Source organism: Glycine soja, chromosome 7 (genome assembly GCF_004193775.1).
Source record: "Glycine soja cultivar W05 chromosome 7, ASM419377v2, whole genome shotgun sequence".
NCBI classification, from domain to species: Eukaryota; Viridiplantae; Streptophyta; class Magnoliopsida; order Fabales; family Fabaceae; genus Glycine; species Glycine soja.
Window position 1 is genome coordinate 38,861,760 of NC_041008.1, and position 18,433 is coordinate 38,880,192.

At 35.7% G+C, this 18,433-nt stretch overlaps 3 protein-coding genes and 1 pseudogene across 10 annotated transcripts; 2 read left to right on the top strand and 2 right to left on the bottom strand.

Annotated features, from left to right (window-relative positions):
• The first annotated feature begins 657 nt into the window (after window positions 1-657).
• LOC114419556 (protein SMG7L-like) lies at window positions 658-6,203 on the top strand. 6 transcript variants are annotated; one of them, XM_028385260.1, is made up of 6 exons: window positions 658-928; window positions 2,212-2,393; window positions 2,486-3,088; window positions 3,195-3,317; window positions 3,418-3,626; window positions 4,003-6,203. In XM_028385260.1, exons 2-6 carry the CDS (start codon window positions 2,334-2,336, stop codon window positions 6,020-6,022), a joined length of 3,015 nt encoding a protein of 1,004 aa, XP_028241061.1. In that variant the 5' UTR covers window positions 658-928; window positions 2,212-2,333; the 3' UTR covers window positions 6,023-6,203. The 6 variants fall into 6 exon arrangements, with proteins under 6 accessions (XP_028241061.1, XP_028241063.1, XP_028241060.1 ...); XM_028385262.1 differs by having other exon boundaries at window positions 2,244-2,393; XM_028385259.1 differs by having other exon boundaries at window positions 2,266-2,393.
• Window positions 6,204-6,936: 733 nt separating this feature from the next.
• Window positions 6,937-12,046, bottom strand: LOC114420668 (annotated as a pseudogene). Its single transcript, XR_003668396.1, has 7 exons — window positions 11,774-12,046; window positions 10,961-11,740; window positions 10,633-10,854; window positions 9,789-9,851; window positions 9,555-9,615; window positions 9,153-9,451; window positions 6,937-8,356 (listed from the first exon to the last, which is right to left on the bottom strand). The product of XR_003668396.1 is annotated as a pre-mRNA-splicing factor CWC22 homolog (transcript).
• Window positions 12,047-13,190: 1,144 nt separating this feature from the next.
• LOC114419558 lies at window positions 13,191-14,769 on the top strand. Of its 2 annotated transcripts, XM_028385268.1 has the most exons (4): window positions 13,191-13,506; window positions 13,598-13,755; window positions 14,405-14,444; window positions 14,498-14,769. In XM_028385268.1, the coding sequence occupies exons 1-4, from the start codon at window positions 13,420-13,422 to the stop codon at window positions 14,534-14,536; spliced, it is 324 nt and encodes a 107-aa protein (XP_028241069.1). In that variant the 5' UTR covers window positions 13,191-13,419; the 3' UTR covers window positions 14,537-14,769. The 2 variants fall into 2 exon arrangements, with proteins under 2 accessions (XP_028241069.1, XP_028241068.1); XM_028385267.1 differs by having other exon boundaries at window positions 13,197-13,506; window positions 14,405-14,769.
• Window positions 14,770-15,080: 311 nt separating this feature from the next.
• LOC114419557 (30S ribosomal protein S5, chloroplastic-like) lies at window positions 15,081-17,525 on the bottom strand. Its single transcript, XM_028385266.1, has 2 exons — window positions 16,775-17,525; window positions 15,081-15,568 (listed from the first exon to the last, which is right to left on the bottom strand). Exons 1-2 carry the CDS (start codon window positions 17,425-17,427, stop codon window positions 15,319-15,321), a joined length of 903 nt encoding a protein of 300 aa, XP_028241067.1. The 5' UTR covers window positions 17,428-17,525; the 3' UTR covers window positions 15,081-15,318.
• Window positions 17,526-18,433: the final 908 nt, after the last annotated feature.

The following is an 18,433-nucleotide window of genomic DNA, read 5'->3' on the forward strand; positions in this document are numbered from 1 at the left end:
TTATATTTTATAAGAATGCAAAACCAAAATTATTGTATTTTCAAGGATGTAAAACATATTAATATTAGTGACAATTTCACAATAGAGATCAAAACTAGTGACAAACATTGCATGAATCCAAAAACAAAATCAAAAAATTACAAAAGACTAAAAATAAAATTGTCTTTAAGTATCTTAATCATACTTTTTAACCCTTGGAATAATTTTCCTTTTATTTACATAAAAATAAGTTTTATGTGTGGCTTGAGATGACATTTTGTAATCGAGAGAGATTCTTGAAAACTTTTTTTTATTTTTATTTTAATCATTTTTCATTGATATGTACAGAATAAAAATAAAAGAAAAGTAGTAAAATTTACCGTGATCCGTTAATAATGTTTACATTGGGAAACTCTTAACAAACTCCCCGTATAGCAAATGACGAGAATGACCCGTGTACAATATGATCACGGTGTTCCGTGAAGCACCGGATAATTCCCAACGTACAGTGATAATAATCTTGGCTTGATTTACAAGTGATCCTGCATATTTAGTCAGTGAAATGGATGATGATGAGCCACACTTTAAATTATTCGTTTGGTCCAATTTTCTTAAGAATTTTTTTAATGGCATAAATATCTGCAAACAATATTAAAAGACAAAGAATTGGTTTAAGATAGTTTGAAGAGACATTGATTAAATAATGACTATAAGATAGTTTGATGATCAACATCAACCCAAGTTTTACTTTGTCCATTTTGACAACTGAAACAACACCATACCTGTGCCTCAATTCAATTTCTCCTTGCTCCTTCCCTTCCTCACAAAGTGAATGTTATTGTTTGTTTGGATTGGATGATTTGGACTCATTTTTCTACGTCTAACACTGTACTTTGCCAGCTAACTGCACTTGGACTTTATGCTTATTCAAGTTTTAACTCTCCATTAGGTAATATTTTTCTTTTGTTTTCACAAAACTCTTGTCTTTCACTTTCTGAGTGCAATTCTTTTTGCTTTTTGACCTTTAACATATCAAAATCTTTGATGGGGTGCCTTGTCATCCCTTGATTGTGTGTGGTCTTGGTGGTGGTTCATGGTTGTACTGTGAAATAACAATTTCCGCCTTTGGTGTGAGTTTTGGTGTTATAATGAAACTTGTTGTAACTCCCTCCCTCACTTGTTCTTTGTCCCATGTTTTCTCCAAATTGTATCCTAATGTATGTTGCAGAGGTAGAAGACTTGTTTTTCTAGTCTGACTCTGACTGATACCTTAATTCTCAGAAAGATCATATTCAGCTATGTCCTTTTTTTTTTTTTTCCTTTTGGATCGGCAAAAGTTAGTTTTTTTGTTAGTGGGGAATCCAACCCACGACCTTTCTCTCCATCCCTTCTCCTTTTACCACTAAGCCAATCTTATAACTCCTTCAGCTATTTCCTATTGTGTTTGGCTCTCCATATAGATGATGGTAGTCATTTGAGTGCTCAATGAGATAACTTTTTCCCCTTCAACTTACAATCAGGGAGATCTCAGCTTAGGCTTAGTTGAATTGATTATTAATTGTATTTTGTGTTGAATGTTTTTGGTACTCGTACTCTTGCTACTGTGTGCTTAATGGTGTTTTACTCTTTTCCTCCAAGCTCTAGTTAATCTTCTAGTTTTCTCTCTGATTAGAACTCTCAAGCTGTTAGTCTCAAATTTTAAGCTCCAAAAGAGAGAAATTTGGGAGAAACAAGGTGATAATTGGGAAATATCATTCTTTCTCTCTCTCTTTCTTGTGTTATCTCTTTCTTCTGCTATCTCTTTCTTCTGATAGCAAGTATACTTCAGCATTGCATTGCATTGCAATTACATTGTGTAAAATGGCATTCGATCTGAGTCCTTTTCATGTACACTGCATTTTTTAGAACTTAAACTGTAATAATTTCGGATTTTAATACATATCACCAAACAGTGCTACATTACTACCTATTTAACTGCTTTTACTGAAAGTGAAATATCTTAGTTACTATAATATAATAATGTTACTTTCCATTTGCTGGTTGTGTATAAACTTTTACAGTGTAGCCAATTTAGACTCATTTGAGATTGTTTTTCCCAACTCTTAAAATGCATTTGTTTATTTGCAATGGAATTAAAAATTCACATTTTGTGATTCTAAAGTCCTTATATCTACACTTTTTACCTTGTTGAAATTGAGCTTTAAGATTATATTCGTATCTTTTGAGGTGTAGCTTTCCAATTATTTATCTTTCCTTGCACCAAGAATGACACCAGCATACTAATAGGTCAGGCACTGCATTTTGTGCCAAGCTGATGCATCATTACTTTTGAAGAAAGCCCCTCAGTTTTGACTATGACAACTAATTCATCTCTTCCTTCTGGAGTTCATAAAGAAAAACATATTCTCTTTGAGGTGACTTTCTGAAACTATTCATTCCTAGCTATGAAGGCTTAGGAAAAGTATTTTCTTCTATATCCTTAATTTTGAACTTGTGACATGTTCAGATTGGAAACTCTGAAAGGCAGCTGTGGGCATTGATCCATTCTAAAGGCCCTGTACACTCAGATGTTCAAGTCTTGTATCTTAACATCAGGTCAAGTTATGAGAGAGAAATCCTCAATAACCACACTCATTCAGAACTTCAAGAAGTTGAATATTCCTTGTGGAAGCTTCACTATAAGCATATTGATGAATTTCGCAAAATAATAAAGAAGAGCTCTGGTAATGCAGAGAACAAAAAATCAGGAACGTCAAAAGATGGCGTTGTGCAGATAGACAATGACAATCATATACAAGCATTTAAGTCATTTCTTTTAGAAGCTGCTGAGTTTTACCAAACTCTGATTGTAAAACTCAGAAAACATTATGGAGTCCCAGAAGAGGCTTTGTTTCATAAAAAGGGTTGTGTTTCAACTTCTTTTGAACCGGAACCCCTGCAGAAATGTCAATATTTATGTCATCGCTGCTTAGTCTGCATGGGGGATCTGGCCAGGTATAAACAACATTTTGAAAACCTTGATACTCAAAAGCAAAATTGGTCAGTTTCTGCCACACACTACTTGGAAGCAACAAGGATTTGGCCAGATAGTGGAAACCCTCAAAACCAGGTAAACTTTTTGTCTTGGTTTGAAATTAGCTCTAGACCTGTTGCATAAGAAAAGTTTTTTTCCTCTACTCTCTTCCTTGCAAGTAAGTAACCTTTTTCATTTGCAGTTGGCTGTATTGGCAACATATATTGGAGATGATTTTCTAGCTTTGTACCACTGTGTAAGAAGTTTAGCAGTTAAAGAACCTTTTCCTGATGCCTGGGATAATTTTATTTTACTGTTGGAAAAAGTAAGACAATATTTAGGTTCTTTGATAAACTATAATTTATTTTATCCATATGTTTAATGTTTCTAAGCTTCGCAAGCTGCCATCTCTAATGATCTTGCAGAACAGGTCATCTCATCTGGAATGTGTTTCCAGTGATGTCTGCTTTGATTTCTTCAAACCTTCTCAAAGGATCAGCAAAGAGAATGGAGCACGACCAAATGATGATAGCTCGAACTGCAACATGTTTGAAGGTGAAAGTAATCATTTTACTGACACAAAGTTATGGTCTCTTATAGTCAGAACAGTTAGTTACCTCTTCATAACATCAAGGTATATCTTGGATTCAATTTATTTTGTTCTAGAATTTACTTGTTTTTTCCTTTCCTATTTTTGAATAGCATTTCATTTTGTGCATATCTTTTTGGTTAGCCATTAATAGCATATCATTCTTCCATGCGTTTCTTTAGGACATAACGCATCACTGAAATTAAAATATTATTCTTTCAAGTTTCACAGTTTCATCTGTCATTTCTTTAGGAAAAGGCAATATACACAAGTGTCTACCACTGATGCAATTGATTGCATATTATGATAAATTGGGAATATTACATAAGTCAAGATAACAAAATATCCTGATATAATGCACATTAATGCATAATTTCAATTTCTACTACATATGATGTTATTATCTCCTTATCTCCTGAAGCAGTTTGGAGGAATTCCCCATTGCATTGGCATCTACTATTGAAGTGTTTGATGAAATGATGGAGCTAGAAGATATAAAACTAAAGACCGTCTTGGAGTCCTATGGACAAATGGATTTGGCCAGAAAGGGTCCTTTCCGAGCCTTACAAATAGTTTCCATACTCATATTTACCCTAAAGAATCTGATTGATAAACATGAGAAAGATGAATCAAAAGACAAAAATGATTGTCAGCAACTTGTGCTGATTCAACTGGCATTAGCTGCTGCATTCATTTTCATGGGCCGTTTTGTTGAAAGATGCCAGAAGTCTAGTCCTTTGAATTATTGCCCCTTATTGCCTTCTGTACTTGTTTTCGTGGAGTGGTGTGCAAGCATGCTTGATGAAATTGAAGTATATGCAACTGATCAAAAGAGTGAAACAGCTATTTCTTATTTTTTTTATGTGCTTCTTGAACTTCTAAATGAACTAAATGAGAATAGAAAGGAAACCAAGAAGCTTGTAGCTAATAGTACCCCTCTTTGGGAAGACTATGAATTGAGGGGCTTTGTATCTATAGCTTTTTCACATGTCTCATTAGATTTCTCAGATGGATGGGAACACATTGACAACTTTGAGAGTGACACTGAATTGCGCACTCAGCGCATGAGTGAAGCAGCAATGAGGATTGCTAACAGATCTAATAATTTGCAAAAGTGGATTATATCTGATGAATTAGGAAGAAAATTTCATTCTGCTAGATCTGATGATAATCATGAGAAGAAAGAAACAGGTAACATAGAGTCCACTGACAAAAGGACAAGTGGGGATGACCCTAATCAGAAAACTCACAAAGACAATGGAGAAGATGGGAAATGTGATACAAGGGATAATCCAAGTAGTTCCAGCACTAATGAAGAACCTTTTGTTGTGGAAGAAGAAGAAGTTATTCTCTTCAGGCCTCTAGCGAGGTATCATTCAGCACCATCGTACGCACTTTTTTCCCCTCATGAGCAGATATCATCACCAAAAGACAAGGATGATAAAGTCTTACCTTCTGATGATTGTCTGCACCGTACTACATCTCTGCCTATGGCACAAAATCCATTTCAAATTGATCCTTGGGGATTCCAAGGTGAGATTATGAATTCAAGGATCAACAAATCGTTCCAAGTGCAAGAACCTTCAATGAAGGAATCAAATGCAAACACATTTTCTGAAGGTCCAATCTCTGCTGGGCATCCTTCACTCAATGCATGGGTCCTTGATAGAGGAGGGTTGAGCACCAACAGGTTGCACCCCATTGAGGAACTAGCTTCTTCATACTTGGCTGATCTTTCCATCAATAGAACTCAGAATCCAGTCATCGGTTTGGTGGATGAGTTTTCAAACTTCCCTTCCTCTTCTGCTACATATACTGCTCCAGTTCCTTCTGCTCCACTGTTGCCAGATAATGCTCCTTGGTATACCGATGTCATTGTACAATCTACTATGTCTGCTCCATTATTGCAAGAAAACCCATCACCAATAAATGGTTATTCAGCTTGGCCTTCTACTTATGGACCCCTTGGATATGATACTAGTTTTCTATTTTATTCCAATGGATACGCGCCGCCACCTGGTAGAATAACTTCTTCAGAATGGCTGCGTTGGTACAGAGAGAATCCCCCACCTGAGAGGGTCAACAACAATATGCAGCCTACTCATTTGAATGTTCCTGGAAATCATGAAAATTTCCTCCATCATGACACCTACAGGTTCAACCAATTTGACCAATGGGGTAACCCTTTGTCTCCTAACCAGTACACTTATATGAAACCACCAGGTCCCCAACCATTGCAGCCAGGTTATCCCTGTGCTTTTGGTGCTGGTGAACACATAACCAATCACTTCCACAATTTTCAAAGACCAAGCCCTTATGGGTGTGGTTCTGTGACAGAACAGAGAAATGAGCCACTGCCACTGCTAGAATACCTTAAGGAAAGGGAATGGAGACTCCAGCAGGATCCTACCCTCAGAGGACCTACATACATGGGAAATTGAAATTCCTCATCTGAAATTTAGTTTCTTCATTACAAAATTGTACGCCTTCCTTTCACTTAGATTCCATACAATACAAGGTATCAAACAGTGTATGCAACTATGTATATATTTATGTGTATAGTGTTTTAACCATTCCATGAAAGACTAATTTCAAAGAAAGTGGATGCAATATCTTCCATTCTGCCCTTGTCTAGCTAGTTTAAGCATAATCTTCACGGTGCACATTTTGTGCTGTAGAAGTTACGAGGAAGCGCGAATATTTGCCCCTAGGGTACTCGATTAGTGAAAACAGGCCTTCTAATCATGATACCTGATATAATAAATAGTAATAAAATACATTTGTGAGGTTAACCAACACATGTTGGATTAAAGGGGTAGGGATATTGATTCCTTAAGGTTTCAGATTTATTAATGGAATGAAAAAATAGACATTGACGGAACTTTACTTTGAAATTGAGGTACAAAAGGTCGCAGGTCTGAAAACAAATTGTAAATCAACAACTTCAAAAGATAATGGTAGAACTTTGTAGTTGCAAACATTACAATTTTTCAGGTTGTCGGTAATAACAGGCATGTTACATTCAAAACAAATTTCATATAAAAACATTAAGGATTTTCTTCCAACACCACATTTTTTCCAATACATCCAACAATAAAAAGAAAAAATCAAAAATATCTTTACATATAATACATACAGATCCATAAGAGACTTACGGATTGTGAAACTTATAATTCTCAATCCATAAGCTTCTTACATATTAAATCAAAATTAATTATGTAAACTTATATGTGTATTAAATATACATTAAAAAAATTAATATTATATATATATATCAACATTAATTACTTTTTACATAATTAATTTGTTAACTTAGTTGATTAGAATGTTATGCTAATAACATGAATGTCTCATGTTCGAGACCCAAAACATTATCTTTGCAATCATAATGGTACCGGTAAAAAGAATTTTATGTCGTTAAGGAAACATAAACTCTTGACAATGGCTCATTTCCATTGCAAGCATAAAAACTCAAACTTTGAACAAAACTCCCACACCCAAAAAAGAAAAACAAAAAAAAATAGACTTCATTAGAAGTCCTATGAAGTAAAAGTGTTGAAACAAAGCCAGAAACACCGACCCCACTATCAGAACCGTGTCTAACTCTAGCAAGTTTTTCCTTTCTCGCAACCCAGTTATCATTCCACCACTTCGTTCCATCTTCTCAAAAACCTTCACCAACTTCACACTTCTCTCTCTCTTCAGTTGTTGTTCCCGCTGCCATGTTAGCCATTGGATCTTTCAAGATCTGACGATGACGAAGGGGTGATCATGGACCAATGTGAACCATGTCAAATTTGCTCAAACAGCACAGCACATGCCACAGTTTTCACTTGCCGAGCAAGCCCAAATATTCCTTTCACAGTTAATTCAGTGATTTAAAGATTGAGAAACCATGGATACATCAATCAGTTTTGTGGATGCAAGGGCCTTCGCCAATAGCATAAATTTGCTTCACTTTCTCCTCTGGTTTCTTTGTCTTCTGTCACTCTCACCATCACTTTCATCAGAACTTGCTGAGTCTGACTCTGAACTAGCTGATCCAGAATCTGATGAATCAGAACTCCCTGACTCATCATCTGATGCAGATTCTGAACCTTGTTTCTGTTATAGCAGGTTAAGACGTGGCATATCCTTCAAGACCACCAAGACCAATGGATGTAAAGAAGTTAATGCAGAACCGTGTGTTTTTTGGATTATCTTTTGGAAATATGGATTCAAAAGATTCTAGGATTGTTGGATCATTTAACCGCTCATTTAGCAGCTGGATTCCAAGATGTTCTGATAATTCCTGCAACATCATAAACTGAAACCAACATCTTCCACATACAGAGATGCAGGCATAATTTATGCAATCTAGAAGACAAGCCCCGTAATTTCTGCAGGTCTCATTGTAAGAAAAGTATATTTCTAAACCTCATAATTCAAACATAGTGAAATAATGAAGCAAGTGCATAAAGAAACTCAGTACCTGGAAGAGAATCTTAATAAATATACGTGAAGAAGTTGTGTCCTCTTCAGTCAAGCGTATATAAGATAAAACATGCCAAGGTAGAGCATCTGTGCCAAGTAAATGAGAAAAAAACTTTGCCACATTTCGCAGTTTATTTGTTTCAAGACAGTGAATCATTGAGTACTGCTACACAAAACACATTTTAAAATTTTCTTGGTGTACTTTGTTGATCATGCAGAAACGCTGGCCCAGAAGACCATAATATCGAAGATAAGTTCTCTCTTTGGCTGCAACATTCCAAAAGCATAATGCACAATTCCATCTGCCACCAATTATACAAAATTGTAACTAAAACTTCAAAGGTATAACAAGTGGAGAATGATAAATCAGAAGCTGGAAATGAATGTTCAATCTGAGTAACTATGTATAGATGCAGCCAATGCTTACAATGGTTATACTCCCTCCATCCCTAATTACAAGACCCTTTTCAGAAATTTGTTTGTCTATAAGACCCTTTACAAATTTCTAGATGTATTAATTATTTTTTTCCTATATACCCTTACTTAATTATTCTCTCTCCAAACGTTAATGAGACACAATTAAGTTGATAGAGAGATAAGAAAAGGATAATTTTGGAATGATATTACAAATAATTGATAGATTAAATGTGATGGACTAAATTAACTACTTTTCTTAAAGGACGTGAATTAGTTGAAAGAATCTTATAATTAAGGATGGAGGGAGTAACTTATAATAGTTAGACATGATGTAAGCACTAGTTTTTTAAAAGAGCATCAAATCAGACAACAATAAAAACAAAAGAGCCAAATAACCTTGCACCCCAAGTCATACCCGGTTAAATCCAAATATAAAAGATCAGTACGTGCCGAGAAACAAATTGGCAAATTAGTTATTAGTGATTAAATACAAGGGAGAAATAAAGAAAAAGAGCACTCATCATTTTCAATATAATCACACCAATCATTGTACTAGATTCTAAAGTTCTTCCATATTATTAAAATATAAATTGAATGTACCCAAAAAAATTAGAATAAGTAAAAGGCAGCAGTAGATAGTTCTAGCAACAGAGAAGTAACTGCTAGCAGAGATGGGCTCACCTCTTGACCCGGCTCTAGCTTAATTTTCAGAAGCTTATGACCGGCTTCCTCAAAATCAACACTAAACATAATTGTTAAGTATATTGTCCTTCGAAGATTGACAAGATTTGTCTCTGTTTCATCTTTTATTTGCATCTGTTCTTCTTCCTCTTCATCAGACTCTTCATCTTCATCGTCATCATCTGACTCAGCATCCAAGCCTTCCTCATCATCCTCAAACTCCTCGCCCAGCATTGATTTCTTCAACTCTTCATAACACTTTTCGTTCTCCAAGAAATTGGGGTCTGGCTTGAATATATCTGTCAAAAAACAAAACGGAAAATGAAGAAATCAAAATGACATGAGTATTTCCACAACCAATCAAATTCGAAACAGATACAAACTTATCAATATAAAATATACCAAGGGAAATCTCTGGATCTATCTCCTCATCCAAGGAGACTTCATGAGTTATCTGATCTTCCTGCTCCGCAAGATCTAGTTCAGGACGAACAGCTGGATAGCCCCGTAAATGCAATACAACAATCGTAACACATTTCAATTTCAAACTATTCCTTTTACCTGATTAACAAAGTTGAATTCTGTGTTATTTTGTTAATGTGCTATTTCCCATCACAAGCAATAAAAAAGAAGTACCTGAAACTTCGCTTTGTCAATTTCTCCTTCATGAAGAATTCTACGAAAACACTCAAAAGATACCTGAAAAATTACAAATCTTATTTAACAAAAAATTCCAAGACTGAAATTGATCTCAAGCATCATTTGCACATATATACATAAATTTCTTGCATTAGCATATTTCTGCAAGCATGCAGGAATATAAACAAATATAAACCAGCAGAAGACCTGAAGCAAGTGGAGCACTTGGGTAGAGCAATAATTAGATACATAGTCTATTTGTGTTGATAAAAATTACAGCTGTATAGCCGTATAGAAGGATATATCTAGACACATACATACTTGTTTTTGTCTGGGCATTATAATTAGTTATAAAACTTTTAGTTCTCGGAATCAAATAATTAAAAACTAGATACAAAAGTTCACATGGAGGTTTTAATAATAAATGATAACATTACGGCTTTGATATTTTAAATAAGAATTGCATACCCCACACTCAGTAAATAAGGGACTCAGGCTCCTATTTTAACCACTCACAGCACCCCAATAAATTAATTTTTATTTCTTGCAAACCTCATATCATCTAACACACCTTCAAGCACCTTTGATCTTAACTTGTTTCCTTAATCTTCCCTTAAACTCTAACACAATTTCATGCAACTGGAATATTAAAACCCTTGATTCCAGTCTCCCCATCTCTTGCAGAGTAGGAGGTATAATCTTAACTCAAATATCATTTATTTAGCTTTACCATGCTTTCCTACAGTAGTTAATACCATGAAGCAGAAAAAGAAAAAGGATTCCAGATGTAAAATGAAGTGCAATAGGAAACAAGAAAAAAGACAAATGGCAAAGTCATCACATTGTTGCCATATAGTTCAAAGGAATAGCCACCATGAAGGCCTTTAGGTGAGAGATCCTGCAGTATTGAACCACATTCAGTGACAAAACCAACAGCTACTTCAACACTGTCATCAGTAGGTTTCTAGAGTAAAACTGTGAGTAACTCTAGAGCAATTATCTCATTAGCCACTTGTTGATTCACCAAATGTGCTGCAAATTTGACAGCTGCTAGTAATTGAGGCTATAAATGATGAAAGACAAATGAAGAACACAATCAGAAACAAAACAAAAGGCAAATAAAATTAAATTTGAAGCATCAAATTGATCCAAGAAAACGAGGTAGACACCTTGTCATTCACTTATAAGCTCTCTTAAGCTGCAAAACAATCCTTCTCAGTAAAAGATCCCCTTCCTCAGAAACTTGGTATTAACAACAGCAACCAAGGCAGCAAAAACATCCATAAATCCTGGAGATGCCATCTGCGACTTCATACATGACCAACAAAAGAGTCCCCTTCCCCTGATCAGGTTTTCCGAAAACAATTCTGGAATTATATTTTTATATTAGTAGCATTAACCTTATTTACAAGCCCATTAATGCTCTTTCTCAGAGCATCCCACGTCAACCTTTGATATTCTACACTACTTTTATCCTGAACTTCTTTCATCATCATTGCCAGCTTAAAGGGGGAATGTAAACAACTCCATTCTTGCCCAAATTAGATGCATCACCATTCAGGTTACCTCCCGGTATTGTTGCCTGTCATTGAGGATTTGCATCTTCAACCATTCTTCCATTTCTGTCCTCTTTCTTCCTACTTTCTTCTTGCCGCCTGCTCACATCCTTCTCCCTGCCTCCTATTCCTATCCCTATCCCTCTCTGATTTCCTACCCAACTCCCTATCATCTTCTTCTTCCGAATCATGACGAGCGCGGCCATCCCTCTCATTGAGGCCACCCCTTTCAAATTTATGCCTCCTATCCCTATCCCTATCTCTATCCCTTTCTGATTTCTTGGCCAGCTCCCTGTGATTCTCCTTCTCCCCTCGCCTTTCACCCGGAGCATTCCCTCGACGACATTCCCTACCACCCCGGACATCTCCTTCATCTTCTGTCCCTCCACGCCACTATCTCCCATCCCCTTCCTTCTCCTCCCTAACCCTCTCTTTGTTCACAATCTGACCCTCCTCCTCAGAGCTCTCAAACTCCTCCGTTCTCTCCCTACTCTTACTCTTCCTATCACTTAGCATCCCACCACCCTTCATAGCTCCGTTCCGTTCTTCCCCCAAATCACTGTCACCACAGTGACCGGAATTCTTCTTACTACTCCCACCACCGCACCGATACCTATCCCTCTCCTCATCCTCATATTCACTACCACTGCGTTTCCTCACGTCATCCTCACTCGACTCGCTGCTACGTCTTCTCGCCATACCAAAATCAAATGAATGAGTAATAAGAGCAAGAAAGAAAAAAGAAGCGTCGAGCATGGAGGTTTTGGAAAAGCAATGTAAGCGAGAAAAACGAAGTGTGGAAGAGAGGAACAGTGACAGAGAAGAGAGTAATTGATGGAGAATTCATACCTCAGTCGTGAATCGCAGAACTACGACAGAGAATGAGTGAGAAAGCTCTGATGTGATGTGATGTGAGTTGAGTTTGAGAAACGGTAACGCGCACACTTCTTCTCTTCTGGGTTGAGAATGAGAAAAAGATTTTGCTAATTATAAAGCTGTTTTCAAAGATACATTTTCCTTTTATCTTTTTTTTTAGTCTATTTCTTTTTTTTAAGTTGATTTTAATCTTTTATTTTATTTTATTTTTTAAATAGTAACCCTTTAAAAATTTTGCTAATCTTTTATTTTACTTTATCTTTTAAAAAATTTACTTTGGTTGTTTGTTTTATTTAAAATAACCCTTTAATTTCAATTGTTTAAATATAAAACGAAAAACAAAATTAAATATATTGAAATATTTAAATGATCCTTTTAAATCTTTTAAATAAAATACTAAAGTGGACTTTTTAAAACATACAAAATTATTTTAAATCTTTTAAATAAGATAAATGAATAAAATAAACTTTTTAAAAAAGAAAGAATCCAGATGATTATTTAACCTTTTAAATATTTTTGTAAGAAAATTTTTTAAAATATTTTTACCATTTTTTAAAAAGAATTAAGTGTTTTTTTTCATTTTTTTGGTATGGTTCATCAAGAAAAAAAAAAACATGACTAATCCGAAGAGTTCAATAGAAAAATAAATAAAATTTAACTAAAAATTATTTCTAAAATATGTTTTTACCTAATTTTTTAAAGAGAAAAAATATAAAAATAAGTGAGCTTACATTTTCTTATCACACAAATCTAAGGATGTTCACATGTTGGATTAGTTTGTGTTAAGAATAAAATTAAGGTCAAATTTATTCTTATAAAATTAAAAACATTTAGATTTTGTTCCTAAAAAAGATTAAAATTTTCATTTTCACAAAATTAAAATGCCACAAATTTTGACCCAATAACCCAACATTGATATTTCAACCTACATGAAATTTTGGTCCGGAGCAACATCTTTTTTTCTTGTCCAACATTTCCGCCTTTCTTTTTCTTTTTTTTAACTGAAACCTTTCTGCTTTTGGGACGCTTCAACCCCAATTGTTCAAAGCCCGATCTAGTATATACCTAAAATATTTTATCCTTTTCTTTTTTAATTCTGAAAGGCTAAAACTGGTAGAATAAGAGTTTAACGGAAAATTGGGATTTGGGTCAACAGCTATAAACCCTAATCAACTAACTACAATTTGCGTTGCTAAATGGAACATCGGAACACAGAATCAGAAGCTGGAGATGTTTCTTCAGCCACAGCAGTTCTCCTTGGAGCTTTAGCTCCTGGTGTTAATGTCCGTATTTTCACTCAGCGATCTCTCCCATTTTTAATTTTTATACTCTTTTTTCATTAGATTTTTGTGATTTTATTGTTTTTTGATTCAGGGTCCTACATGGATTACTTTAAAGTCCTCTTTTTTAATGCTGGGTCTCTGTCTTACTGTTATGCTGGCCTTAGCATTCTCTTCCAGTGATTCATGGTTGATTTTCCATGTTGCATTCCTTGTTCTAATTTGCCTCACCCTCTTCTTGCTTCTCAGCTGGTACTTTCATTCTTCCCTATTGTAAATTGTATTGCTTTCAAATTTAATTTGAGATTTCGTTCATCGTTTATGCTTTCTATGCAGTTTGCATCCTTGTGGAGTCTTAAATTGATCATGTACCAACTAGGGCCTTATGATTTGTGAATGTGATGTGACATTCTATTTAACTATGTTGGTTTCTAAATGACAACTTGGATGGGAAGTGTTGTCATTGTAATAAGGAAGTTAAGCTTTTCATGTATGTTTGTGTGTGTGTTTTGTTTTATAAAAGTGTGTCACTAAATGTGTGTATCTGGCACTTCACATGGTAATGCAAAATGCTTTGTGATGGATTGATGATGTTCTAATCCATGGATTTTTCATGGATTAGATTTAGTTTTTCAAGGTACAATAGCATGGGAAGGAACACGGGTGCAGATATGATTAGTCAGCATATTGTGATTCCGCAGGCCGTTTTGTGTTCCCTTCACGAGGAAGATTGCAAAGAGAATAATACAAAAGGAAATGCATGTTGTATCATTGTAGCATATGTATAAGTAAATTTGTGAAAAGCATTGGTTTTCTTTTGGCATCTAATTATGAGTCAGTTGTTGGCTAGAATTTTCTCTAGTGGATTTCCTTTGCAGTACTGAATATATTTTTTCTGCAGGTTTCTTGCACAAACTGGTTTAGTCTCTGTTGAACATCAAATGCGTGAGATGGGCTTAGAGAACCTAAAGAGCAAATGACTTTTTCTTATAAGATGCGTGAGATGGGCTTAGAGAACCTAAAGAGCAAATGACTTTTTCTTATAAGATGCGTGAGATTGGGAGCTTTTCTGAGGATACTCTTGAAATGTTTGAGAAATACTCTATAGAAGTAGTTTTGGTTTAGCGTGTAATAAAGAGGATCTCAATATTCTTAGTCTCAATACGTGTAAATCTGAAACTTCTCAAATCTCAATAGAAGTAACTGGGCAGATTAGATGAACTGTGTTTATCCTCAATTATATGTAGTCATTTTTATCTTCTGTAATGGTTTTTCTTTCCTTGAATTTTCTCGTCAACTCAAAATCTCATCAGTTGATATCAAAATCAAAAACTTAAAAAGAAGCATGTAAGCATTTCATGGTTTGAGACTTGATGACAACAGGAAATAGCCCTTAAGAAAAATAATAATGGTGGAGCAAACAGGGTTGGCAAAAAGCGCCCCCTTCAGAGACACCTTAACCAATCACCATGATTCCTTAAATGAAGGCGACGAGGGCACACTCCCTAATGGTAAAAGATTAACACAATCCTTCTGCAACTGAAAATGGTCTCTTTAATATAACGACGAGACAAGAATAATTGAATCATCGACATTGATTTAACCAAGCATAAATTGGACGACCATAAATACAAATCAAACTGGCAGGTAAAGAATATATTTAGTTTGAACAAGTAGCTTTTTGAAGAAACTGTTCACTTTCATAAAACTTTCAACAAAAATTGAAACAATGTTTTCACTTCCTTAACAGGACTATGACCGGCTCTATATCACAAAGATTGACATCTAAAAATTACATTGCCTTCACAAATTTCATTACTTCCACAATTCTTCCATTGGAATCCCACGCTCCTCAGCAACCTCACGAAACTGCTTCATTTTCTGCACAGCAACAACGGTTGCTCTGGCATTGTTGAGTGCATTATTACTCCCTAGTTGTTTTCCCAAAGCATTCTCAACTCCAGCCATTTCAAGAACAATTCTCACTGACCCACCAGCAATAACTCCAGTACCCGGAGATGCAGGTCTAAGCATCACCTTTGCCGCTCCATAATCTCCGTCAGCTCTGGAGAAAAAAAATTACAACACAAAAATTAGTATCAGTTATCTAGAACAAGAGTGATTCATAATTTTTGACTCATCATCATTCATACATAAATAACTCATCAAACATGAGGGCAATGAATCCAGATTTGCAGATATCAGAGTCATTGACATACTTCTACTCCTAGTAAAGGTTCCAACTCTCATCAGGAAGAAACTAAGCACTTTAAGTCCTATTCAATTTAAGGAACACAAAGTTTCTTTGGTTGCAATGGGAGATAGGATTCAAGTTACCATTCCTTAAAGTGATCATAATACTATATGTGTTCCAACTTCCAACCTCAAGTCTGCTGCATTATTAGGCTTACCTTTAGCTCTCACTGCTGGCTTGCTTAAAGCTACTATTGATCATGGCTTAAAGTCCTTCATGGTTTTGTCCTTAAAAGACGTTTCAGAGGGTTAAGAAAGAAGAGTGCTTATAAACTATTGTTGACCTCAGATTTCTAAAGTAGTGTGAGACTTTTTTGGTGGGATGGATCACTATGCTTCTTTATCAGACACCTTTTGAGTTTTTGGCATTCCAGAACTGGACTCGATCAAATACTCTTCCAATCACAAGTGTCAAAACCCTACTGGTGTGTTTGGATAGCTACCAGAATCAATTTTGGCCCCCAAAGTCAGGGCGAAAATTTGAAAAAGTGAAATCAACTATTTGTTGCTTTGGCTTTCAACATGGAATTGGAATTGATTCTCGGAAAATTGAATCTAATCCAAACACACTCTAAAACTATCACCTCAGAGTAAAAAATCCATGCTCCTTTCAGCACTTCCATGGTCATACTCAAAAGCTCAAGTAGAGGCCAATAAATCCTAGAAACTTCGTAACAATTACATCCATATGCAACTGTAACTTTGGGCTCTATGCGACTGCAATTTTGACCACATCAGCTGCATTTGTCCACAATATTAAGGATTGCGAGGAAACCGCATCCACAATTTAAAACCTTGGACATTTCAATTCATCCAATGCTAAAGTAGAGGCCAATAAATCCTAGAAATTTAGTATCAATCAATTACATATCCACACTACTTTCCACCTATTCAGTATCAGTTTTCCTATATTATTCCATACAATAGTTAACAGCTAGTGACATGTCCAACACAGAACTACAAAATCTAGAAATGGAGTCTAAGGTTGAGACTTGAGAATGAAAAATGTAAAACGTACCTATGGGGAAAAGTGGAGTACTTAGTCATAGGAACCTTGATGATGTTCCTCCTGGCATTGACGGCGGACTTCTGAACCGCGGCAATGACTTCCTTGGCCTTGCCAACTCCGACGCCCACTGAGCCCTTCTTGTCGCCGACGACAACGACGGCCCGAAACCTGAGCTGCTTCCCTCCCTTGACGACCTTGGTGACCCTCCTGACCTGCACCACCCTCTCCTCGAACCCATCCCTCACCTTCTCCTTCTTAGCGCCGGACCCGAACCCGGTCTCCTTCTTCACCTTCGCGTCCATCACGTACACGTCGTTGCCGAGGACCGAGACGCCGCTGTAGCCGGGGCCGTAGAGCTCCTCGTAGGCTGCGGCGATTTCGTCCTCAGTCTCCAGGGGGCCGTCGTCGAAGGACGGAGGCGCCACGAAGCCCTCCGGGGGCTCCGGAGGGTTGAATGTGATGTCGTCTTGCGGGTTGATGTTGTCGAAGAACGATGTGTCAATGTCGTCGGAGGGTTTGGATTTGAGGGTGGTGGTTGCGAAGAGGAGGGGGAGAGGTTTGGAGAGGAGGGAGGGTGGAGGGAGGAGAGAGAAGCGGGAGGAGGTGGAGAGGGATAGAGAGGAGAGGGAGTTGAGAGCGGAGGAGAGGGAAGGTGCGGCCATGGAAGGGGATGAAGCAGAAGGAAAAAGCTTATCCTGATCTTGAAGAACGATTAATACTCACTCTGTTGTGGACTAGTGAGGCAGAGGTGACCACCATGGTGTTGAAGTCAAATGAAGATAAAATAAAATTTGTAAAAAAAAAAAAACCAATATATATAAATAAATTATCATTAAAATAAGGGGAAAATTAAAAGGGTAAATTTAAATATCATTAAAATATCTTTAATAATAGAGTAATTAAATATATTTTAGAGTTAGTTTCCTAAAGTTATTTACACATATACACTTAATTAATATAAATTGATATCTTCCGTACTTTGTCATGTTGAATGTTTTTGTGTGTATTGGACTTAATCTAATCCCTTATGACTACTGTGATATGACAATTACCATAGACATCTTTTGTACTTTGTAATAAAGTGAAAACTTAAAATTGATATCTTTCATAGTCTTAACTTAAAAAAATGATGGGTCATATTGTTTCTAAAGTCAATAAAATACAATACAATATTTCTTCTCATAGTTTACGTATTTTTTAAATAAGAAGTTAAAAAATAAAATAAATTTTATTATAAAATAAACTATTCATCATTTCCAATATATATAAATAAATTAATATCTGATATTTTAAGTATTAGTTTAAAACATTAGACCTTACTATTGGATAAGAAATCGACTATAGAATTTTTTGATAAATTACTTTAGAGATGTATTGCATATCACATCAGGGTGCACTAATAATATACTTTCAATAAATAAAAAAATCATTTGAAAAATGATAAAAAAAAAAGTCGTCACATGTGAACCATATATGTCTTTTGACAATTGTTTGAGAATCAACCTATTGATCTCACAATCTATCTCCCCTCAAACAAAGGTTTTGTACTATAATTTGGGTTAGCTTCTTAAGCCTAAATATGATCTATTATGAAGTAAAATTTTTGTTTGCCTTGGGCTCAATCATTGATAAGTTAAGTAAAGTGGACATCAAAACTCTTAAAACATC